This window comes from Schistocerca gregaria, chromosome 8 (genome assembly GCF_023897955.1).
Source record: "Schistocerca gregaria isolate iqSchGreg1 chromosome 8, iqSchGreg1.2, whole genome shotgun sequence".
Classification (NCBI taxonomy): Eukaryota; Metazoa; Arthropoda; class Insecta; order Orthoptera; family Acrididae; genus Schistocerca; species Schistocerca gregaria.
In genome coordinates this window covers 491264588-491290924 of record NC_064927.1, presented here as the reverse complement: position 1 = coordinate 491290924, position 26337 = coordinate 491264588, and the positions used below count along the sequence as shown (strand labels likewise).

Below are 26337 nucleotides of genomic sequence, written 5' to 3'. Positions count from 1 at the left end.
TATGGGTTCAGAAGGTCTCACTCCACCATTGACAACCTGGCCCTCCTTGAAGTGGCTATATGACTACAGCGGGCTTTCCTGCACTGCCATCACCTCCTGCGTATTATTATTTTGTGAACTGTGTTTTATTCACCTCATGACGTACATTTGCAATCCATTTGGTTTGCCTGTTTTTACATTAATAAATAATAGAACTACAATAAATAATAACACTATAAGGATATATCTTGGAGTATGTATCACATTTTATCCAGTCCAAATTTCCAGTTTGTCCTGCATGAATTCATCCAATGAGTAGTAATACTTCAGTGTCAGTCCTCATGTAGCGTTCTTTTAAGTGGACCTAAATTCATCTGCATCAACTTGTTCCTTTTTAATTTATTACAAATTTTCATTCCCTGGGCATACAGTCTGGGGCAGTGGGTGAGGAGCATAAAATTTTCTTTCTTTCTAGTATCATGTGAATGTACAAAATGGTTTCCTACAAATAACTCATGTCTGGTGTATAAAAATATAGTAATTTCTTATATGTATAAGGATGGCAGAGTTAATATTTTACGTTTTCTAAATAATGGTCAACATGGTTCTTTGTGATTTGCAGTGCACATATTTCGAAGCATTTTTTATTTTTGTATCCACACTATGTTTGTCAAGTTACCCTCAAAAACAATACCATACCTAATAATGGATTCAAAGTAGCGTTTATATGCTACTTTTTGTGTTTCCATGTCAGTTATAGTTGATAATGAAACTTCCTGGCAGATTAAAACCGTGTGCCGGATCGAGACTTGAAATAGGGGCCTTTGCTTTTCACAGACAAGTGCTCTACCATTGGAGCTACCCAAGCATGACTCACGACTCATCCTCACAGCTTCAATTCCGTCAGTACCTCATCTCCTACCTTCCAAACTTCACAGAAGCTCTCCTGCGAACCTTGCAGAACTAGCACTCCTAGAAGACAGGATATTGTGGAATTGAAGCTGTGAGGACGGGCCGTGAGTTGTGCTTGGGTATCTCAGATGGTAGAGCACTTGCCTGCGAAAGGCAGAGGTCCAAAGTTCGAGTCTTGGTCTGGCACACAGTTAAAGTGCCAGGAAGTTTCATATCAGCGCACACTCCACTGCAGAGTGAAAATTTCAGTCTGGAAACATCCCCCAGGCTGTGGCAAAGCCAGGTCTCCGCAATATCCTTTCTTCCAGGAGTACTAGTTCTGCCGTGTTTGCAGGAGAGCTTCTGTGAAGTTTGGAAGGTAGAAGATGAGGTACTGATGGAATTGAAGCTGTGAGGAAAGGTAGTGAGTTGTGCTTGGGTAACTCAGATGGTAGAGCACTTGCCCACGAAAGGCAAAGGTCCCGAGTTTGAGTTTTGGTCTGGCACACAGTTTTAATCTGCCATGAAGTTTCATGTCAGCGCACACTCCGTTGCAGAGTGAAAATTTCATTCTGCGGTTGATAATATTTTGCATTGCAAATGCAAAGCTGCTCAGTTTGTTTGCTAGTATTCAATGTGTGCCCACCAGCTCAAATTTTTATCTACATCTAAACCTTGGAATTTGACTGAGTCAACTTCTATATCATGGTTGTTGTGTACACACTTAATCTGCTTACATTTTGAGTGTTTGATTTTTAACTGCATCATGTGTGTCTTAGATATGTTTAGATTCAACCCATTCAGCCGAAACCAAGTTTATAAGGTACTGAGAGTCCTGATCACAGATTTGGGATTTTTTTAATTTTTTTTCCCAAATCATAAGCTTCAACTAAGACAGAAGTATCATCTGTGAACAGAACTTATGGGGAGGTGATATTTAATATTAAGTTATTAACATAGAAGAGAAATAGCACTGGGCCTGATATGGAAACTTGTGGAACACCCTGAGATTTATTTATTTTATTTTATTTTATCCCCCCCCCCCCCCAATTCATAAAAATAATATGCGAAATTTGAATAGATGCTAACTCTTTGATTTCTGCTCAATAAGTAGCATTTAAGTCATTGTAGGACACCACTGCTAATGCCATACTATTTAGGTTTGTAAACATGGTTTACAGAATCAAATGCCTTTGTGAGGTTGCAGAAAATTCCTGCCACCTTATTTCTCTTGTCTAACGATGTACTTATTTTCTCAATGAAACTGTTCACTGCATCTGTGGTGTTTTTCCCCTGCTGAAAACCAAATTGATTGCTTAGAATAACAGAATATTTTGCAATGAATTTTGCATTAGATCAGCCAAAGTGATTTTTATTATGTACTACGCACATCAAAAAAAGTTTTGCATCATCCCGGTTCCTAGAACTCCTGCAGACAAATGTTGACTGTGTGTATTGTATCACAGACACAGTCCCTTTGACTGTTTAGATGTGTCACTCTACCCGCCCAAAGATGCAAACAAACAGTCCCTTTGACTGTTCCGAGGGGTCATTCAACCTGCCCAAAGATGTAAACAACCATGCATGAGCAGCGCATATTAGACGGAGGGGCTCCAATAACCGATCAGTTCCAGTCATTCTACCGGGAAGGACGTACACGGCTCATGTTGTCTTTAGTTCAACCACACCTAGATGGTCAATACTACGGTTTGATCGCATCCAAATTGTTACTTTATGCCAGGAAGGGCTCTCAACAAGGTAAGTCTCCACGCATCACAGAGTGAACCAAAGCGATATTGTTCAGGCATAGAGGAGAGACAGGAACTGTCGATGAAAACCCTCTCACCGAGCGCCCAAGGGCTACTACTGCAGTGGATGACTGCTAATTACGGATTATGGCTCAGAGGAACCCAGACAGCAATGCCACCATGTTGAATAGTGTTTTTGTGCAGCCGCAGGATGTTGTGTTATAATTCAAACTGTACGCAATAGGCTGCATGGTGTGCAACTTCACTTCCGACGCCCATGGTGAGGTCCATCTTTGCAACCATGACACCATGCAGTGTGGTATAGATGACCCAGCAACATGCTGAATGGACCACTCAGGATTAGCATCACGTTCTCTTCATCGATGAGTGTCGCACATGCCTTCAACCAGACAATCGACAGAAACATCTTTGGAGGCAACGCAGTCAGGCTGAATGCCTTAGACACACTGTCCAGTGAGAGCAGCAATGTTGAGGTTCCCTCATTCTTTGGGGTGGCATTATGTGGGGCCGATGTACGCCACTGGTGGTTGTGCGAGGCACCGTAACGGCTGTACAGTACGTGTATGCCATCCTCCAACTGATAGTGCAACCATATCAGCAGCATATTGGTGTAGTATTCACCTTAAGGGACAACAATTCATGCCCCCATTGTGCACGTCTTGTGAATGACTTCCTTCAGGATAACGACATCGCTCGACAAGAGTGGCCAGCCTGTTCTCCAGACATGAACCCGATCGAACATGCCTGGAATAGATTGAAAAGGGCTGTTTATGGACAACATGATCCACCAACCACTGTGAGGGATCTACGCCGAGTCGCCATTGGGAGTGGGAAAATCTAGAACTTGTGGATAGTATGTCATGACAAATGAAAGCATGCATCAATGGAAGAGGATGTGCAACTGGGTATTAGAGGTGCTGGTGTATACAGGAATCTGGACCACCACCTCTGAAAGTCTCACTGTATGGTGGTACAACATGCAGTGTGTGGTTTTCATGAGCATTAAAAAGGGTGGAAATGATGTTTATGTTGATCTCTATTCCAATTTTCTGTACAGGTTTCGGAACTCTCTGAACCGAGGTGGTGCAAAACATTTTTGATGTGGTATTTGACTCGTATGTACCAGATTTCAGAATTTTCTTTACATTTTTATGCACATTTCTCATTTTAGCAATTTTACAATCTTCCTCCAAATTCATCTCATTAAATTTTTGATTGGCTGACCTTCCTGTTGTGGGTCCACAAAACCATTTCATCCATCATCCATCCATCACAATATTCTCCAAGATATTGTAATGTTATAGCCAACTATCAGATAATGTCATATCTAACCAAAAGAATGCAGAAAGTTGTAGTTAGTAATTCACCATTGTAGTACGGATTTAGTATTCTAACTGGTAAGAAATGTTTGGGATTCCCCAAGGCTCAGTCTCAGATCCATTATTGTTCCACATATAGATAAATGATCTTCCATCTAAGTACAATTAGCTATTTTTGCAGATTACACAACTATTCTAATCATACCAATCATATACACAGCAATAAAATAATGTAAACAATGTTCTGGAAAGTACCACTGACTGGTTTTCTGTGAATGGCCTCACCTTCAGTTTTAAAAAGACACACCATATTCAGTTTTGCACATTTAGAGGTACTACACCAATGCTACATGTAACACATAGTGAGGAAATAATGAATAGCATGAAAATTTTGGAAATTCATATGTCTCTACATTGATTAGAATTTAAACCAGAAAAAGCACATTTTGGAGCTCCTAAAACAACTTAGTTCAGCCACATTTGCACTTCGAATAACTGCTAATCTTGTGGAGAAAATCAGTAAGTTTCATATTCTGCATATTTTCATTCAATAATTTCATATGGAATAATATCCTGGGGTAACTCATCCTCAAGAAAGAAAGTCTTCATTGCACAAAAATGTACTATCAGAGAAATATGTGGTGCTCACTCATAATTGTCTTGTAGACATATGTTTAAAGAGTTAGGCATTTCAGCAGCTGCTTCCCAGTGTATTTATCTCCTCATGGAACTGTTTGTAAGTAATCCATTGCAGCTCAGAAGGCACAATCATGTGCATAGTTGCAATACCAGAAAAAGAAATGGCATTCATTATGACACATTAAGGTTGTCTTTAGCATAAAAGGGAGGTGTACAGTGGTGCAAACAAAATTTAGTAGATGTTTCTTATGCACTTCTCCTGTTATAGAAGACTACCCACATTCATGAATGGTGCTATGATGTGATGTCCACTGTTTTCATCTGTCTTGTTTCCATGCTTCCTGGTGATGCCCCAGTGGACATTACAGTGACTAACACTGCAATAACAGAATGACTGAGTACAAATTTTCAGAGTACACTGATATGTTGTTAAATTATGGTGAAGTTCACCATAAATGGCAGAGAAGCTCAATGTCTGTAATATGAGTACATTCAAAATCGCGTGACTCTGCCTCATTCCATGTTTGCCAGAGTAGAACAATGGCATGAAAGGGGGAAATTCACAAGTGATAGAGCAAACTGTGGTACTCCAAGAAGTCGTATTGGGAGAGGATATGCTTTATCAATTTGAAGAGAATGCATCAGCGACCACTCAAATCGTTGCATTTTCTCACTCATCTGTCTGACGTGTTTTGCATGAACAGAAACTCCACCAATGCCACCCTCTGCTCCTGATAGATTTGTGTGAACTGTCACTTTCTGTACTTTGTTTTGACTCCATTGTATGGATTTTCCTCAGTTTTTGAGGTGAATTTTTTTACTGGCAAAGATCATTTCAACAGGGAAGGTGTTTTGAATGCTCAGAATAACTACATTTGGGATCAAGAAAACCCCAAAGCCATGTGTACATGAAGATTTCAGCACATCATCATTTTCATCAATGTCTGGGCAGGTATCTGTGATGGTCTTTTGATTGGGTTGCACATCCTTTCTCTCCACGTAATGGGTGCAGCAAGTGCTGGCGGAGTTTTTGGAAGATGTGCCATTGGACATTCAGCATGAATTATGGTTCCAGCATGATGTCACAGCAGTAAATCTTGCATTTCGCATCTGAAACCACCTGAATGTAGTCTATGCAGACAAGGCGATTGATTGAGGTGGATCATATGCTTTGCCACCAAGATCTCCAGATTTAACCCCTTTAAACATTTTCCTATGGGGTCACATGAATAGTCTTGTTTACAAGATCCCTATCCCTAGGAGGAAGATCAGGTTGCACAGATCATGGCTGCGGCATAAGTGATTAAGTCAGACATGTCGGACAGAATGTCTGCGAGCTTACTGTGCAGATACAACATGCGCATTGAACTTGGTGGTCGTTATATCAAACAGCTGTTGTAAGATCACAGTAAATAGAAGGGAATTCTATACATCTTATTTTCCTTCTAACATGGAAACGAACTGTTTCTGGACAAGGGTTCCTATGTAAAACTTGATCTACTAAGTCCCCTCTACAATCTCTAGAAGTGTGTAAGATGAATTGTGAAACTCCCTGTATATGGAAAACACTAGCATAATGGTTGACATTCATTGACAGCCAAAATTTTAACTAATGTTAGTTTTCTGTCTTTATATGATCTACTCACATTTAATATCAAAAGTCTTTATAAGTATAAATTTATAATTGTGAGTATTCTGAGTGTGGGAAAAAAGAGGACAATAGTGCTCCATGTGTCCTGTTTTACACATTATATGTAGGACTTTTTTTGTATTTTTAAAATACTCTTGATGTAGGAGGAGTCTCCCCATACAATCAGACCATATGACATGTGAGACTGGAATACTGCAAAGTATATCACCCTAAGGTAATCCGAGCTCACTAAATCCCTTAGCTTCAAAATGGGGTATAACACCTGAGACATTTTTTCACATGTGTGATTGATATGTTCCTCCCAATGGAATTTGGAGTTAATGTCAATACCTAAAAGTTTTACAGACTTATTTTCTAGTTTGTTAGACATTTCTGTTAGGAGTTGTTTGGTTTTATTGGGATGAGACAGGAGTTTACTAGCTGCAAACGAGTACAAGGCTGTATCAGAAATTTCTTTTGTTATTCTAATCAGATCAGAGATTCTCTGATGTTTGGTAAGTAGTGTTGTATCATCTGCATAACATGTGACAGAATGACCTATGCCACAAAACTCCACCTTCCTTATTAGTAGTCAACAGAAATGCAATTGAATGCCTTGCTTAGGTAACATAATAGCAGTGATACCCTTTTTTGTCTTCTAGATCTGTTAAAGTTTGATCCAGAATTTCCAAAACGGCTGTTGTTGTGTTTCTCCCCTTTCGAAAAACAAACAGATTGTTACATAGGAGACTGTGTTTTTCAAAGTAGCTATTTGTTTGTGTGTGTAGCAGTGTCTCATATCTTTGAACATATTGGCACAGTTGAGACTGCTCTGTAGTTTTGGGGAAGTTGTTTGTACCCTTTTGTTTAAAAAACTGGGATAACTTTCGATACCTTGAGTGTTTTCAGAAATACTCCAAATTCAACACATTTATTAAAAGCAACAGCTAGTGGTGTAGAGACTAAGTGTATTGTCATTTTAATTATGTAATTCAACAGCCAATAGCTGTCCATACTTTTACAATTTAAAAATTTGGAAACAGCTATTATAATATCAGTGGATGTGATAATATCCCATTGAAATACCTGGTCACCTGGCAGTGGGGCTTCAGTCAGGTCCATTGGTGATGAACTTGTTGCTTTAATATTGTTTCCTATTTATTTAACTGAGTTTAAAAAGTAGTGATTTAATTCCTCAGCTTCTAGCAGAGCTGCTCGTGTACACTTTGGTATGTGCGCTTGTTTTCTTATTTGCCTTGCATCTATTGGGGGCCCTTTCTACATAATTTCCCACTACCAGTTTTCTACATGAGGAGCTTAGCTTTGTATAATTTTTTACATTTAAGATAAGACCTACAAACATGAATCAGGAAGAGCTATAACACCTAGACCAACTTCTTATCATATTAAATGTGAGTTTTGCATTTAGCAAATAAAGGCAGAAAACTAACATTACTTAAAATTCTGCTTATCAATAAACACCAGCCACAGAATCCTGACTTAATATGTGTCACTGTGAGATAATATGCTTGTTTTAAATAATATAACTGCTCCCCACCCACATTCCATTGACTCCTTTCTTCCCTTTGGTTTTTGCTTGTTCATCGGTTCAGCATTCTGTCCGTACAACATAGTAGTCTGTATCAATGCTCACTTTTGTACAGTCTTGGCCCTTATAGTCTTAACTTTTAATCTTTGAGTGTAATGTAATGTGTGATTTATTTGTTCAAAGCTTCTTTGTGTACTTTGTGAATAATTCAGGATTAAGGAAAAAGAGAGAGAGCAAACTTGTGGCTTTCAAAATAAATTCCTCGAGCTAGACTTAACAGTGATGTTGTGTGGGCCATCTGTTTCATCTCAAGTTGACCGAGAATTTTCCAGTTGCGGTCCATTAGCGATTTGGTTTCTCCTATGTTAGGTGAATGATGTATGGTATTAAGTAATATTAGAGATTGGTTTACACCCTTGCCACAGTGGTAACACCTGTTCCCGTCAGATCACTGAAGTTAAGCTCTGTTGAGCTTGGCTAGCACTTGGATGGGTGACCATTCAGTCCACTGAGCGCTGTTGGCAAGCTGGGTGCACTCAGTCCTTGCGAGGCAAACTGAGGAGCTGCTTGATCGAGAAGCAGCAGCTCCGGTCTCGGAAACTGACCTATGGGTGGGAGAGTGGTGTGCTGACCACATGCCCCTCCATATCCACATCGTGTGATGCCTGTGGGATGGGGATGACATGGCGGCCACTCAGTGCCGTTGGGCCTTCGTGGGCTGTTCGGGTGGAATTTAGTGTAGTCCAGTTTTTGGGGATTGGTTCAGAAATAGAATCAATCTTACGTAGTTGTCGCTTTGGAGATTAAAGACGACTTGAGGGTCCCTAGATTCCATATTCTCCCTTGTCAGCATGAATTCATGAGTTTCTTTGTATAAATATCCTTATCATAGGGAGCTCTTCAACTATACTATGTCAGTGTTCCATTAGTGTTCATGTGTTATAACAATCCAGCACAGTGATTTGAAAGTCCACCAGTGTTCAGTTACAGCTGATTCAGTGTGAAATACCACTTAAAAGTAACCAGATCCAGAGGGGTGTGATTTTGATTTGATTGAAACTGCTTCCAGTAATTTTTCCAGTTCTAGCCTTGTTATGGAAATATTTATGAAGCGATTCGATACATTTTTGTACACCCATTGTGTGTGCCCACTAGTCATCTGCTGCCTTGTTTCCTTTGCATTATTATTTTAATCACTTTTCATTATTATTAAGTAGTTAAACATTTCAAATTTTCTTATTTGTTTTGCAGGTTGTCAGATACGCGCAATATAACTGTGCTGCCAGCAGAACCACAATATTTTGCTTTCAGATTTCCACAGAGTGGTCCTGACACAGTTCTTTTACGTGTAGATTCTGATAGTCAGGTGTGCATGATGGTTTCGATACAAAACATGAGTGTGAGTATACATCAAAAGTGAGCCTTTTCTTTAGTTGTATATTATATGATGGAGTCCAGTCTAATAGGCATTGTGTTTAGCGATATTTATGTAGAATGAATATCTAGATGCATCAAATTGTGTTGCAGAAATATTATTTACGCAGGTTAACACCACCATCCATATTGCAGCAGCATGTCTGATATATTCAATTAAAGCACAGGAGCTTATGCACTTTTACTTAGTATCCTTTGTGTTTCTGCTAGTTAGTTCATTGTATTTTTCAGCATGTTAATTTTCAGAGTTTTTCATTATGGATAAAAAATATGGATGCTTTGTGCAGATTCAGGGATTTGTAGCAGTGGTCCGTAAACATACTGAAATCAATTTAATTATTTTTCATCAGCCAGTATTTTGGAGAAACTGTTAAGAGTTCTGCAAGTTTCGCAGAAGATCTTCTGTGAAGTTTGGAAGGTAGGAGACGAGGTACTGACAGAATTGAAGCTGTGAGGACGGGTTGTGAGTCGTGCTTGGGTAGCTCAGTTGGTAGAGCACTTGCCCGCGAAAGGCATAACACAATACACATTTCGCATTTTTCAACCGTGGTTTATGACGGTGATACAGATTGCTGTTTACCCCTAGAATGAAATGGGTTGTTGGAAAAACAACGATAATATAGCGCGGTTAGTTACTTGGATACATACAAAAAGCTTATCGACCAAGAGACTTAACATGACTTGGTTATAATTCCAGTTTTTGTCCACTTTATACCAGGATCTCATTAGGTTCCCATGGAGATACGTTTTCCAACTCAGTAGTATGAAAGATGCTACATTATAAAAATGCAACCACATTTATATATTACACCAACAATATCAGTGAATGTCATTATGGAAAAGTCTGTTGTTACCCTACTGCTCTTTTGGCCTTTAATGCCAGCTTTTCCAAACCAGACCCTCTATGTCTCTCTCAAATATCTTCCAATTTGTCCTTGTAAGACTAAACCAAGTGAGGTGGTACGGTGATAAGACATTGGACTCAGGGCAGCAGCAGTTCAAATCTTTGTTGGCCCTCCAGATTTAGTTTTCAGTGATGTCTCTAAATCAGTTAAAATGAATTTAAGTTTGACACTGTCATGATAATGCCATTTGAAGGATCTGGGTTTACTTTCTCAAGCTGTCAAAGATTGCAGTGGTTTGCACTCAATACTGTGCTGTGAAGGAAGGTTAGAGTTTAATATCCTGTTACAGTGAGAGCATTGGAGAAGGGTGGAGAAGGAAATTAGATGTGAGCTTTCAAAGGGAACGTGCTTGATCTTTGACACTAAAGGGAGTCAAACATAGAGCTTCCTCGTGGCATTTAGAGGTAATGGCCACACAGCCCCAGTGATGGATCATTACAGTTATGCCCAACTTGATTTATTTAACCACAAACTTTGGGAATCAACAATAATAAAATTAATTTTTATATATTGAAAGGCCCATCAGCCTTCTGTAAATTGGGAGGGCAGCAGTTCATATCCCATTTTGCCATGCAGATTTAGATTTTTCGTGGTTCCCAATAGCACTTATGCTTAGCCTCTGATTATCTCGTTACCTTTGTAAACAAAATGTATATCCACATGGCTGCAAAAGAGAGAATTGAGATTGACAACGAGTAAAAACTCTAGGCACCTGCCTTTAAATCATAAACTGCTTGCTACTTTAAAAAGTATACCTCATCTGCACAAGTTACTTTTTCTTTCACTTTGTTGATTTTAAACCTCTGCCTTTTTAATTCAAGAATTTTATTTCACTCGGAAGTTATACTGAGTGTATCATATTTAATATCACAAACAAGATGAAAGTATACAATAACAGAAGCAAAAACATTTCAATGAACACTTGTCTGCAAATAAGACATTTCCTAGAAAATTGCTGAACTGCCTTTGACTTAAGTTTGAAATATTAGCAAAATTAGTACAAATGTATAGGAAATATAAACATTTCAATTTAATTCCCCACCTAATTGGACTAATATTTTACATTTTGCTGCTGCTGTGACAGCCAGTATTGTCCCATGTTTATAAGTCAAGTAGAGCCTGTACCTTAGCATGCAGCACAACCTCACCTCAATCCTCTAGATTATTGTTTCTGGGATCATCTCAGAAGTGAAGTATTCAGCTGTCACATTCGTACTGTTGAAGAGCAGAAGCAGAAAATTTTGCAGGCTTGTCCAGCTTTACTGTTTGAAAGATTTCTTAAGTCACTACAGAGGTGAGTTCAGTATTGCATCCAAATGTGAAGAAGACACATGGCACATGTTTTTAAAAGGTGTAGGTGTACAGTCAACTGTAACATGAAGCAATAGTGTATTTCTTGTTAAGGGAGGCCACCACTAAAATGTGAGACCAATTAGATGGGAACTTAATTAAAAAGTGTGCATTTCAGATTAATTTGGACTAACTAGGACAATATTTCATATTGAAATTAGTGGTTAATCGTAATCATACATTGTCAGTTATCTACATCAACAGCTACGTGGTTACTCTGAATTTCACAATTAAGTGACCGTCGAACCACCTTCAAGTTGTTTCACTACCATTCCACTCTCAAACAATGCATGGGAGAAATGAATACTTTGCTGTTTCCATGAGAGCTCTGATTTCTTTTATTTTGTTATGATGTTCATTTCTACTTGTGTAGGTGACCAACAACAAACTATTTCCACACTGTGGAGACAGTGGGTGACTGAATTTCATGAGAAGATCCTAACATAGCAAAAACAGCTTTGGTCTAATGATTGCCACCCGAATTCATGTATCATATCTGTGACACTCTCTCCTCTGCCAGGGGTGTTTGAAAAGTCCGTGCAAAAATAAAAACTACTTACATGTTTGGGGTAAACCTTTTTTATTTTTTGACGTAATCTCCTTTTAGACCTATACACTTTGTCCAATACTGTTCTAATTTGTTGATCCCTTCTGAATAATAGGAATTGTTCAAGTCTGTAAAATAGTTATTAGTCGCTGCAATCACCTCCTCGTTTGAATAAAGTCTTTGTCCAGCCAGCCATTTCTTCAAATTGGGGAACAAATGGTAGTCTGAGTTAGCCAAGTCTGGAGAACAGGGGGGATGTGAAATGAGTTGGAACTCTGTTTCCATTAATTTTGTGACCACAACTGCTGAGGTGTGTGCTGGTGCATTGTCGTGATGGAAAAGGACTTTTTTGCTGTCCAATTGCCGGCGTTTTCTTGCAGCTCGGTTTTCAAACAGTCCAATAACGATGAATAATATGCACCTGTAATAGTTTTACCCTCTTCCAGACAGTCGATGAGGATTATCCCTTGTGAAACTCAAAAGACAGTCGCCATAACCTTTCCGCCAGAAGGAATGGTCTTTGCCTTTTTTGGCGGAGATTCTCCCTTGGTAACCCATTGTTTAGATTGTTGTTTGGTCTCAGGAGTATAGTAATGTATCCATGTTTCATCCATAGTGACGAAACGGTACTGAAAGTCCTATGCATTCTTCCTGAACAGCTGCAAACCATCCTTGCAACACTTCACACAATCCAATTTTTGGTCAAGCATGAGCAATCGCGGGGCCCATCTTGCGGATAGCTTCCTCATGTCCAAATGTTTATGCAAAATATTATGTACCCATTCAATTGAGATGCCCATAGCACTAGCAATCTCATGCACCTTAACTCTTCTGTCATCTTCACCATATCATTGATTTTATTAATGATTTCTACCTCCTTGCCAGCCAGCACAGATTCTGAAAGCATCACTCATGTGAAACCCAACTTGCATTGACTCAGTACCACATCTACACTTATTGCAAAAAGTACAATTATGTGGAGTCTCAAATGATAGGGAGGACACAGCATTTTATCTTGGATGGAGAATCATCATCCGATATAGAAGTAACTTCAGGTGTGTCCCAAGGAAGTGTGTCGGGATCCTGGCTGATCATGTTGACTTATCAGACAATGTTAGTAGTAGCCTCAGCCTTTTTGCAGAGGATGCAGTTATCTTTAATGAAGTACTATCTGAAAGAAGCTGTATAAATATTCAGCCAGATCTTGATAGAATTTCAGAGTGGTGCAAAAATTGGCAACTAGCTTTAAATGCACGAGAACCCTTTTGAAGTGCTTTCAACTGTAGACGTGATATCTCAGCGAGCTGTGTCAAACCACATGAAGAGAAAAAGGACATCAGAAATAAAGAATGACAGAGTCTCTTTCAACCACAGGAAGAAAACAATTCAGCTGTGAGTGTAGACACTGACAGTGAATCAAAATCAAGTGTTCCTCAAGTTGGATTATCGACTAATATAGACAAAAAGACAAAACAAACAGTGTCACCATGCAACATCGAGTACCGGCTGGCCTAGAAACAGTTACCATAAAACATTTTTGTGGTTAACATAAACCTATTTTCAGATAGTCAAGGACAGAACGTAGCAGCTGAATTTGAGTCTAGAAGCAGTCAAAAAATAGCTAGCATAGTGGAAATAGGTTCAAAATTTCAGGCAGTGACTTCCATAAACCATGACATGAAAACAGCAACAACGAATAATGACTTTTTCGTGTTCTTAGCGGGAACAAATAGCGTAGCAAAAAACGAAATTAAAGACTTAGTGATCTCACTTAAAAGAAGGCTACATGAGATAAGAAATTCAAACATGATGGTCTTCTCTGTTCCACATCGACATGACTTCCCAATCTGGTCTTGTGTTAATAAAGAAGTGCGATGCACAAATAAAACAGATCCTAAATATATGCAAGAGATTTTTTAAAAAATGTAACATTTTTAGACATAAGCTACATAAGAAGAAGATTCCACACGTCTCATGGCTTAAATCTCAACAGCCTAGGGAAGGAATCAGTTATAAAATAGATCCAAGGAATAGTGAACAGCAAATTGAATGTGCAGTGTTGGGCTACAGAGGCCATCCCTCTCAAGGACAAAAATAACGAATACGTGGGAGAATCAACCACAAAATGCCAGATCAGTAAAACAATACCTGGCTGAAAATGACTTAAAAGTTTGTGGTGCCCTCCATCAGTAATGCTGGAATTCAATATGGTGTTAGCCCACCCTTAGCCTTGATGACACCTTCCACTCTTGCAGGCATACATTCAGTCAAGTGCTGGCTGACAGCCCATTCTTCATGGAGTGCTGCACTGAGGAGAGGTATCGATGTTGATTGGTGAGGCCTGGCATGAAGTCAGCGTTCCAAAATATCCCAAAAGTGTTCTGTAGGATTCAGGTCAGGACTCTGTGCAGGCCAGACCATTATAGGGATGTTGTTGTTGTGTAACGACTCTGTCACAGTCCATGCATTATGAACAGGTGCTCGATTGTGTTGAAAGATGCAGTCACCATCCCTCAATTGCTTTTCAACAGTGGGCACCAAGAAGGTGCTTAAAACATGAATGTAGGCCTGTGCTGTGACAGTGCTATGCAAAACAGAAAGGGGTGCAAGCCCCCTCCATGAAAAACACAACCACATCATAACACCTCCGCCTCCAAATTTTACTGTTGGCACTACACATGCTGGCAGATGACGTTCACCAGGCATTCACCATACCCATACCCATACCCATACCCTGCCATCAGAACGCCACATTGTGTAACATGATTCGTCACTCCACACAATGTTTTTCCGCTGTTCATTCATCCAATTTTTATGCTTCTTACACCAAGTGAGACGTCGTTTGGCATTTACCGGTACGATGTATGGCTTATGAGCAGCCATTAAACCGTGAAATCCAAGTTTTCTCAGCTCTCACCTAACTGCCATTGTACTTGCAGTGGAACCTGATGCAATTTAGAATTCCTGTGTGATGGTCTGGATAGATGTCTGCCTATTACAGATTATGTCTCTCTTCAACTGTCAGCGATCTCTATCAGTCAACAGATGAGGTTGGCCTGTATGCTTTGTGCTGTGCATGTCCCTTCATGTTTCACTTCACTATCACATCAGAAACAGTGGACCTATGGGTGTTTAAGAGCGTGAAAATCTGGTATACGGATGTATGACACAAGTGACACCCAATCACGTGACCATGTTCGAAGTCCATGAGTTACACGGAGCGTCCCATTCTGCTATCTCACAATGTCTAATGACTGATGAGGTCACTGATATGGAGTACCTAAAATGAAAAACGTATGTTTTTGGGGATGTCTGGATACTTTTGATCATGTAGTGTATGTGCCTCAAGCAGACGTCAGTCCACATGAGAATAATTTTATCACTTTTGCATTGTAATGTACAGGGTTTAGGAAACAAAATAGATGCTTTTGAATCATTTATCTCAGGAGTATCTCCACATTAGTAATGGTTGCAGATCACCAGAAAACATTGAACAACATTCAATATTGCAAATTAGAAGGCTACAACTTAGCTACGTTCTAATGCAGAACACACAATAATGTTGGTGCTGTTGCCATCTACTCGAGAAATTGCACCTTCATAACCACAACGGAAAAAGTGTTATGGAGCAAGAATTTATTTGTTGACAAAGATTTTGAAATTGCAGTTCTTAAAATCACATTTTGCATTGGTTCTTTCTATGTCATAGGTGTATATACATCCCCCGTGGAAACTTTGATGCTTTTCTGAAAGTACTTGATGGAGTTTTAAGTAAATTAATGTCAGGCTGTAGAAGTGTAAATCTTGTTGTACTGGGAGACCTGAACATCAACATGATCAGGAAAGCAAACGTTTTGCAGATTGTATCCTGTCTTATGGGGCTAAAGATCTTCTTGGACTAACACCCACCAGAACAGCTAACACACATAGTAGTTCAAATGATCATGTTATCATAAATTATGACCACATCATCTCAACAGATGTAATAAATGGTCACCTCTCAGATAATTTAGGCCAAACACTAGTGCTAAAATGTAATACGAAATTCAAACCAAGAAAAATGTACAAGCACAGGTGGATATTATCTGCAAACAACATTGCTACACAACGACACAGTTTAAGCCAGGAATCATGGGATCAGTTATGACTGCCGTTGTGGTCAACAATAAATGGAACATGTTCACAAAAATAATGACTGAGTGCTTAAATAGACCCATGCCATTAAAAAAAGTGAGTATCCAGAAAAATCAGTCTTCAAAATCAAGACGTATGCCATTAGATTTTAAAACAAAATATCGGAAAGAAAAATGAAAAACATGTACAGCTTACACAGGCTGACTAACTCAGAGTTACATACAGAACTCTACAAGTCGTACAAATACGAGGATGAGCCAAATGAAAACCTTAAATTTGTAATAACAAATCGAAATTTCGCACCGTTATCCTGTAAGATGGTAAGCATGCTACAAACAGCGTGCAGAATGGCCTGTAGGTGACAGCATACTGCAGATGCACATGTACCGTCGCAGTATTAGTATAAAGACGGCCGCCCCACTTGCGACTTGCACCAGGGTAGAACAGCGTTCTGTTATTCGGTTTTTGCCTAGTGAAGGTGTGAAACCTATTGAAACTCATCGATGATTGAAGGTTCAGTATGGTGATGCATGTTTCTCACAGCAGCAAGTCTACAAATGGAATAGGAAGTTCGTAAATGGTGTGACTTCAGTGGAAGATGCTCCTCGTCCAGGTCAGGCACAACGAGTTGTGACTCCACAGAACATTGCGGCAGTTGAAGCCATAGTGAAGGAAAACCGCCGAGTGACACTGAATGACATTGCAGCATGTTTACAGATTAGTCATGGGTCAGGACACCACATTGTGCATGATGTGCTCCTTTCACAAAGTGCTGACTCCTGAAATGAGAGAACGACGTGTTGATGCTTGTGAAGAACTTCTTCGGCACTTTGAACGAGAAGGTGATGGTTTCCTTGCAAGAATCGTTACTGGGGACAAAACCTGGGTTTACTTCCACCAACCTGAAACGAAGAGATCGTCGGTAAAGCAGTTGCCAGACTGAGATTCATTGGAAGGATCCTAAGGAAATGTAATCTGAAAACAAAGGAAGTAGATTACAGTACGCTTGTTCGCCCACTGCTTGAATACTGCTCAGCAGTGTGGGATCCGTACCAAATAGGGTTGATAGAAGTGATAGAGAGGATCCAACGGAGAGCAGCGTGCTTCATTACAGGATCATTTAGTAATCGCGAAAGCGTTACGGAGATGATAGATTAACTCCAGTGGAAGACTCTGCAGGAGAGACGCTCAGTAGCTCGGTACGGGGTTTTGGTGAAGTTTCGGGAACATACCTTCACCGAGGAGCCAAGCAGTATATTGCTCCCTCCTACGGATATCTCGCGAAGAGACTATGAGAACAAAGTCAGAGAGATTAGAGCCCACACAGAGGCATACCAACAATCCTTCTTTCCACGAACAATACGAGACTGGAATAGAAGGGAGAACCGATAGAGGTACTCAAGGCTTGCGAAGTAGGGATGTAGATGTAGATGTAGAGATTGAGCAAGGAATGGTGCCATTCCTCATCACCAAAACCAAAGAAGTTATGAACAGGACCATCAGCAGGGAAGGTTATGCTGACTCTCTTTTGGGATGAAAAAGGTGTCATTTTGGAGCATTACATGCCTAGAGGGACCACTGTCACCAGTTATACACAGATCTCCTAAAAAATCATCTGCGGCCTGCAATCAAATCAAAGCTACATGGGTTGCTGTCAGCAGGTGTCCTTTTGCAACATGACAATGCAAGGCCGCACATTGCCTGTACATCACTTGTAACAATCACAGACCTGCATTTTGAGTGTCTTCCTCATCCACCAGACCTTGCCCCAAGTGGTTTCCATATGTTTGGACCACTCAAAGGCGCAATTGGAGGAAAGAAGTTCCGCTCTGATGAAGAGGTATGCCATGCGGTGCATGAGGGTTGCGTGGACTACCAAAGGAATATTTTTCTAAAGGAATTTATGCACTTTGTAAGTGCTGGAGGACTTGCATTGAGCGTGGGGGAGATTATGTTGGAAAGTGATACAGCTTTATACCACTTCTGCACAATAAATAATATTTAAGGTTTTCATTTGACCTACCCTCATATAAGTACCACAAAGAAGTCAAGAGAGTAAGATCAGAAAGAATCAGCCAACAGGTATGAGATTCAGATAATGTTTCAAAGACTTGCTGGCCAGTTGTAAATAAAATCAGAAACAATGAAACAGAAACTAAAATTAATAATGTACAATTAACTCTGAATAATGAAGATATCTGATCCTCTTCTAGTCAGCAATATTTTTAATTATTTCTTCATAGATACTGTTGAAAATGATGTCTCTATGAAACAGGATACACGGCACTCGTTTGAGTCCTATAACAAACAGAACTGCAGTACAATACCCGCAGTAAGCACATATGATGTTCTAGAGCTTATTAATAACCTCAGAAACAAAAGATGAGCAAGATTAGATGAAACTTCTCCATAGCTACTGAAGAAACCTAAATGTGGACTAATGAAACCACTAGTTCATCCAAAAAACTGTCTTCTCAGTGACGGTGTGTTTCCTGACAAGTTGAAACTTTTCATAGATAAACCAATACACAAAAAGGGGGAAATAAAGCATCTACAGCACTACAGACCCATTGCGCTAATCTCAACTTCCAGCAAACTGATAGAGAAAATAATATTTAAAAAAATCTTGGAACATTACAACAATGCTGACATATTAAGTGATTTCCAGCATGGTTTCAGAAGAGACCCAAAGTACTACATCGCCAGCAGTACAATTTGTCCATAATGTACTTGAAAAATAATTTCCTGGACCTCTCAAGAGCCTTTGTAGAGTACATCATGACGGGCTTTTATCAAAAAATGTGAAAAGTGATGTCACTGGAAAACTCATGCAATTGCTAGAAACATATTTAAAGGGTAGACAACAGGGCACAGAGATAATGTACACTAATGGAGAAATACCAGAGAGGAGAATGTAAAGTATAAGAAATATACAATTTGGAGTTCCTCGGGGCTTTACTTTAGGTCCAGTCCTATTCATATACTATGTAAACGATTTCCTAAGTTCTCTTGACAATAAGCAATTGATCACTACGTACGCAGACGATACATCTGGTGTCAGCTATGCAGACAATGAATCCATCCAATTGAAGAGATACATGACATTATTGAAAAGGCGAGAGCTCACTTTGAAAGAGAGAACCACGAAGTAAACATAGAAAGACCTAATATTATTCATTTTAAACCAAGTGGTCCAAACAGACAAAATATTTTGATTGATGAAAATCTACCAAAAACCTGTTGTTGTTGATGTTGTTGTGGTCTATAGTCCTGAGACTAATTTGATGCAGCTCTCCATGCTACTCTATCCTGTGCAAGCTTCTTCATCTCCCAGTACCTACTGCAGCCTACATCCTTCTGAATCTGCTTAGTGTATTCATCTATTGGTGTCCCTCTATGATTTTTACCCTCCACGTTGCCCTCCAGTACTAAATTGGTGATCCCTTGATGCCCCAGAACATGTGCTACCATCTAATCCCTTCTTCTAGTCAAGTTGTGCCACAAACTCCTCTTCTCCCCAATTCTATTCAATACCTCCTCATTAGTTATGTGATCTACCCATCTAATCTTCAGCATTCTTCTGTAGCACCACATTTACGAAAGCTTCTATTCTCTTCTTGTCAAAACTATTTATCGTCCATGTTTCACTTCCACACATGGCTACACTCCATACAAATACTTTCAAAAACGACTTCCTGACAGTTAAATCAATACTCGATGGTAACAAATTTGTCTTCTTCAGAAACACTTTCCTTGCCATTGCCAGTCTACATTTTATATCCTCTCTACTTCGACCATCATCAGTTATTTTGCTCCCCAAATAGCAAAACTCCTTTACTACTTTAAGTGTCTCATTTACTAATCTAATTCCCTCAGCATCACCCGATTTAATTCAACTACATTCCATTATCCTCGTTTTGCTTTTGTTGATGTTCATCTTATACCCTCCTTTCAAGACACTGTCCGTTCCATTCAACTGCTCTTCCAAGTCCTTTGCTGTCTCTGGCCGAATTACAATGTCATCAGTGAACATCAAAGTTTTTATTTCTTCTCCATGGATTTTTAATACCTACTCCGTATTTCTCTTTTGTTTCCTTTACTGCTTGCTCAATATACAGATTGAATAGCATCAGGGAGAGGCTACAACCCTGTCTCACTCCCTTCGCAACTGCTGCTACCCTTTCACGTCCCTCGACTCTTATAACTGCCATCTGGTTTCTGTACAAATTGTAAATAGCCTTTCGCTCCCTGTATTTTACCCTTGCCACCTTCAGAATTTATTAGTAGAATCCTGGGAAATGCAGTCAGTCTACAAAGGAGATTGCTTACAAATCCCTCATACGACCTGTTCTGGAATGTTGCTCAAGTGTGTGGGAACTACCCCAAATAGAACTGACAGAGAATATTGATCGCATACAGAGGAGGGCAGTATGAGTGGTCACAAGTTTGTTTGATCTGTGAGAGGGTGTCAAAGAGATTCTGAAGAAACTGTACTGGAAGACTCTTGAAGATAGATGTAAACTATCCGGAGAAAGTCTACTAACAAAGTTTCAAGAACCAGCTTTAAATGATGACTCTAGGAATATACTACAACCCTCTACATATCACTCACGTAGGAACCGTGAGGATAAGATAAGAATAATTAGAGCACACACAAAGGCATTCAGACAATCATTTTTGTTGCATTCCATACTTAAATGGAATGGGAAGACCCTAATAACTGGTACAATGGAACATACCCTCTGCCATGCACCTAATGGTGGTTTTGCAGAGTGCAGTTGTAGATGTATATATTGAAAATATTTAATTGTTTTTGACCTTTCTAGTTCCTGAATATTGTAAAAATATATCAATTCGCTACCACAAGGCTTGCCTTGCTCATGTGACTGCACCTTGCATGTGACCTTTAACCTCGCATGTGAATTCTACAGTTTAGTGTGATCTGTAGAAGTAGATTGTCAACATCCTCCAGCATATTGCAGGAAAAAATAAATAGAAAGAAAATGTGTTGCCGCTCTCCCAGACTCCTCAATTACAACACTGCACTAACAAAAACATTGTTCCAAACCAGTTTTTAAAAAAGAAATTGAGTATATGGCTAAGCTACAGTGGAAATGAAAAATAAAACAGATTTCTGTTTAACTAAGTGCAAGATGCCTAATTTAAAATGAAAAACAAATTACACTCTTATTATGATACAGCACAAAATTTCTCCCCAGTTGGAGATAGACTTAACTCCTCCTTCTATAGTCAATCTATATTAAAAGTGCCAATATCTTTGAGAATAACCTGTTTCTTATCTAAAGAATTTGTGCACTGTAATACACAGACTTTAAGCTACATGAATGAATCATCTATGATTTTATCTCACCAGTTCTGTGTAGAATAATTTTTTATGTTTTTATTTTAATTTTTTACAGTGCCCGGTGTTTGACCTCGAGCAGAATGTCCATTTTGAAGGCTTCTGGGAGACAGTGAATGTTCGTGGAGGTATAACCTTACCGGTTAGTGCAATTAAAATGTTTATCTTTTTCGAGAAATAAAAGAGAAGAATGAAAGCTGGAGTTATATGAAAGAAATCTGAAGTCACTTTACTTGCAAGATCTATATTTAATATAAGAGCAATAAAGCACGAAGATGTTTAGTACAATCTTTATAGCTTTAGGGCTATTGATTCATTCTTCCAGTGAAAAAGATGAAAAAATTTGTAAACTGAGCTACATAGTTAGTGACCAATACAGTGGCATGAGGGCCGGTGGAGTGGGAGTGGAAGGGGATTGATGAATTTCGGAATGATTGTTGTCAATAATATTATCACTTATATGCCTCAAGTAATAAGCTTTCTCAACACAGGGTTAATGAAAGCTAAAACACTTCACTGTGTGAAAAATATGAGGCTACTGGCATGAAAGAGACTAAAATAAGAGAAAATTGGATTCTATGCAGTATTTTCATGTACAGCATGTCTCTCCTAAGAGTAATCAGGAACATTTTCTCTGGTGTTTTACCATAAATATGCAATTTCATTTCTCCATTGTTTAGCTGGAGTCAGGCCAAGCAAACAGTGCTTACCACATCTTTCATGTGATATAATGGCAATGGAAAGCTAGTTTTGTTTCCCATTGCAAACAAAATTATTTTTAAGTGATATTTTACTTGCCCATATGATAGAGTGGTCTCAGATTAGTCTAGTGCTATATTTGTTTCATTGATATGCATTAACAGGGACAGAAAAACTCCAAGAACAATCATTACTCCAACAGCGACAGCACTACAGAGTTACTGCCACCTTGCTTTTTATTCTTCATGTAGAATACACTAATTTTGGACCCCAGCTATCGAATCGGCACATAAAATTCTGATTTAAAAAATAATTATGTTTATAATGGGAAACAAACCAATGCTTTCTTTTGTCACTGGAAATTACATGAAAGATGTGATGAGCAGTAATTATTTGAGCTGACTCTAGCTACCAATGTAGAAATGGAATTGCGTATAGATGCTGAAGCACCAGAGAAAATGCACCTGATGACTCTTAGGAGAGACACGTGGTGTATTCTCCATTGGTGGACAGGGTTGCCACAAGTTCTGAAAATCAGGTAAATATGAAAAAACACTGGAAAAATCTCGCCTTTGGCCCAGTTTCATGAAATAGTTCGTTCATGGGCGCAACTGAGTACATGTGCTGCTTTTCTACTCTCTCATTCTTACTGCTTCTCCCCTTCCCACCCCTCCACTCAGCTTGCAGTCAGTGCTGCCACCACTGCTTGCTGCTAGCGTGGCTGGTGAGAGGCTGGGAGGTGTGAGGATTGGTTTGTTTGGATCTGATTCTCAGAGATTGTTGACAGAGCAACCGGAGACAACAGTTGTGTCTGAGCGATTGTGTGAATGTGTGTGCGCTCTCATTTTCTGACAAAGGCTATGGCCAAAAAATTAGTTGTGAGAGTGTGATTGTCTTTTCTGTGGCTCAGTAATCACCTTTACAGTGAGTTGCTACCTATCCTCATTAGTATTGATTCTCAGAGTATTTGTGCAAGTTATCTGTTGCATGGGTGATCACCGTGGTCTCATTTCATCAACATGGTGTCTCTGACACATGAATAGCCGGCTCCATGAGTGGACTTTCCATGACGGGCCAAAACCGCAGGCCATTGCTGTGGGTATACCTAACGGATCGGGCTTGCCGATCTCAAACCCATAGTTTCCCACTAATTTCAGGCCCTGCCTATCGGATCTAGTCTCACTGTTCTGTCCTGCCTGTGTATGATGTAATGCATCAGATTTTCGTGGTTTATTCATGGACCCAGGACTGTGGTGCTCCTCAATAGGTCAAAGGCCACAGGCAATGGATTTCAGGAATTGCAACTGTCTCACTGCAAGTACAGTGTACTGTGCAGCATTTTATATACATTTTATTTATTCTAGTACATTTTGGCACTTTGAAAGTAGCTTATATATTAGCAAGAATGGAGGATAAGAAGAAGAAAATTGTGGCAGTTGCTGGTAGTTTGTACACTGTGTACTCCTGTTTTTCTTGAAAGAAAAATTACACAATACCTGTAGAATAATAGACATAACACAGTGAGTAATAACTGACAATAATGAACATTTTATTTGTAGTCAACTATGATGTTGGCTTACACAACTCCTCCGCACCTTATACATTTCTTTCAAGAGGCCTACTTTTTTCTGAGGTTATTTCTGAAAGCAGTGAAAGTATTTTAAATCTGTCTTGCGACTGCAACAAAATGTGTATTTTTGTCATCAAATGTGTTTCACTTTATTGAAATAAAATAACATCAGTGGTCATAATGAAACATACATACCATTTTGCTTGCTTTCTCCATTTAAAAACAATTCATTACAAAAGATGTTGCTGTTAGTACTAACAGTTTTGCTTAGACATTTAGAAATACAGAAGTCCTTACATTTTCTTGTGAACTTATGTCTTTATTTACCCTTAAGATCTCAAAATTTATCAGGGAAAAATGATAAAACTTGTCTGAAAATCAGGGAAACATCAGGGAATTTCACTCGGGGAAACTTGTGGCAACACTGGTGGAGGATAATTTTTTCCCTTCTTTGTTCCATTTGCATATGAATTATGGAAATATCACACAGATAGGTATGTGTGCGTATTGAAAGACACAAACCCAACTTCATTCTCATCTCCCCTCATCCCACGTATTTTGTGTTTTTTCATCATAGCCATACATTTAAAACTGCCAGTGTGTCATTGAACAGGCAGAAGTTGAATTTGCATATTTTCTGAAAGATTTGCACTGGTCGCTGGTTATAAATGGGACTAGATAGAATAAAGTAAACAGATGTGTATTCTTACTTTGCTTTGTCTGAAATGTCTCTTTAACCAAGTTAGAAAATAAGAAATATAATTGGTGGCTCTTTTTGCAATTTTAAACTTTCTAACGCTTCAATGGTTAGTCAAATGTTGAGAAGCAAATTCTGTTACTCAATAAGGCACAAACATCTGCGTATGCTCTATACAAGGAAACATAAATAACCTTGTGCTGCATTGATATACAATATGATAAAATGTCAATGGAGAATTTCACAGGTTAGAAACGGGCATCATAATTGGGTTCAAAAATTTGAGTAGGTTGTCAGACAGATAAGTGTTATGTACTATTGTGCTACTAATGCACTGATTTCTTTTTTTACTCCAATAGCTCGTAGAGCTAACTAATTAGGGTTGCTATCTCGTTATATGTTCACTGGAAAGCAGTCCACAATAACTTTCAGCTAGGTAATGAACTCATTGATCAAAAGACAAGTTTGTTAGGGCCCTTTATAATCATAAACTGACCATATATTCTCTATTATTATTGTATTATTGCATTTAAATCATACCGTCTGTAACATCCTAGTCACCCTATTTGCACTTGAAATACTCATACTTCAGACTTCAGTCTAACATAATTCTCAAAAATTATGAAGCTTCATGTTTAGTCCCACTATAATCACTCTCTTCAATTAACTTCTTCACATTGTGTTCTTACATGACTCAGAAACCTGTTTGTTTTTTTTTTTTTTACAGAGGGATGCATTTCCTTTGGGATTCTATGTGGTCTTTGTGGTGAAAGGAGATGATGTGGATTGCTCTGGACCAGACCATCCAATTATAAAGCCTAGAAACAAGACACTCTCTTTCTCACTTTCACCCAGCATTACTTACCAGAAGTATCTTGTAGCAGCATGTGTTGCAATTGCCGCCTTTGCACTGTTTTATATCTTCTCTATTGCCATCTCTGTTGTCTATTTAATAAGGTAAGTTATATTAAAAATAAAGATTCCAAGACTTACCAAGTGGGAAAGCACTGGTAGACAGGCACAATAAAATAACACACAAACACACACACAAAATTTCTAGCTTTCGCAACCAACGGTTGCTTCTTCAGGAAAGAGGGAAGGAGAGGGAAAGACGAAAGTATGTGGGTTTTAAGGGAGAGGGTAAGGAGTCATTCCAATCCCGGGAGCGGAAAGACTTACCATAGGGGGAAAAAAGGACAGGTGTACACTCGCACACACACATATCCATCCGCACGTACATGTGCGGATGGAGATATGTGTTGTGTGTTTTTTCATCATAGCCATACATTTAAAAATGCCAGTGTGTCATTGAACAGGCAAAAGTTGAATTTGCATATTTTCTGAAAGATTTGCCCTGGGTACTGGTTATAACATACATGTGCGGATGGAGATATGTGTGTGTGTGTGTGTGTGTGTGTGTGTGTGTGTGTGTGTGTGTGTGTGTGTGTGTGTGTGTGTGTGCGCGCGCGCGCGTACACCTGTCCTTTTTTCCCCCTATGGTAAGTCTTTCCGCTCCCGGGATTGGAATGACTCCTTACCTTCTCCCTTAAAACCCACATCCTTTCGTCTTTCCCTCTCCTTCCCTCTTTCCTGAAGAAGCAACCGTTGGTTGCGAAAGCTAGTAATTTTGTGTGTGTGTTTGTGTGTTATTTTATTGTGCCTGTCTACCAGCGCTTTCCCGCTTGGTAAGTCTTGGAATCTTTGTTTTTAATATATTTTTCCCATGTGGAAGTTTATTTCTTACATCATTAATAAGGTAAGTTATTCAGACATACATATTCTCACTTGGAGAAATACAGATTAAATAGATTATATAATTTTAAGCTACTAATCCAGTTAATAGAAACCCAGAAAAGTGTCCAC

General features: G+C 39.1%; 1 protein-coding gene across 2 annotated transcripts in view; it reads left to right on the top strand.

Moving 5' to 3' along the window:
- The window catches only part of LOC126285018 (SID1 transmembrane family member 1-like), a 119152-nt gene that overhangs the window by 5563 nt on the left and 87252 nt on the right, over nt 1–26337 (top strand). For both annotated transcript variants that reach the window (XM_049984329.1, XM_049984330.1), the window contains exons 4-6: nt 9028–9175; nt 21567–21650; nt 25202–25431. In XM_049984329.1, coding sequence (XP_049840286.1) covers nt 9028–9175; nt 21567–21650; nt 25202–25431 — 462 coding nt within the window. The remainder of the gene's footprint in view (nt 1–9027; nt 9176–21566; nt 21651–25201; nt 25432–26337) is intronic.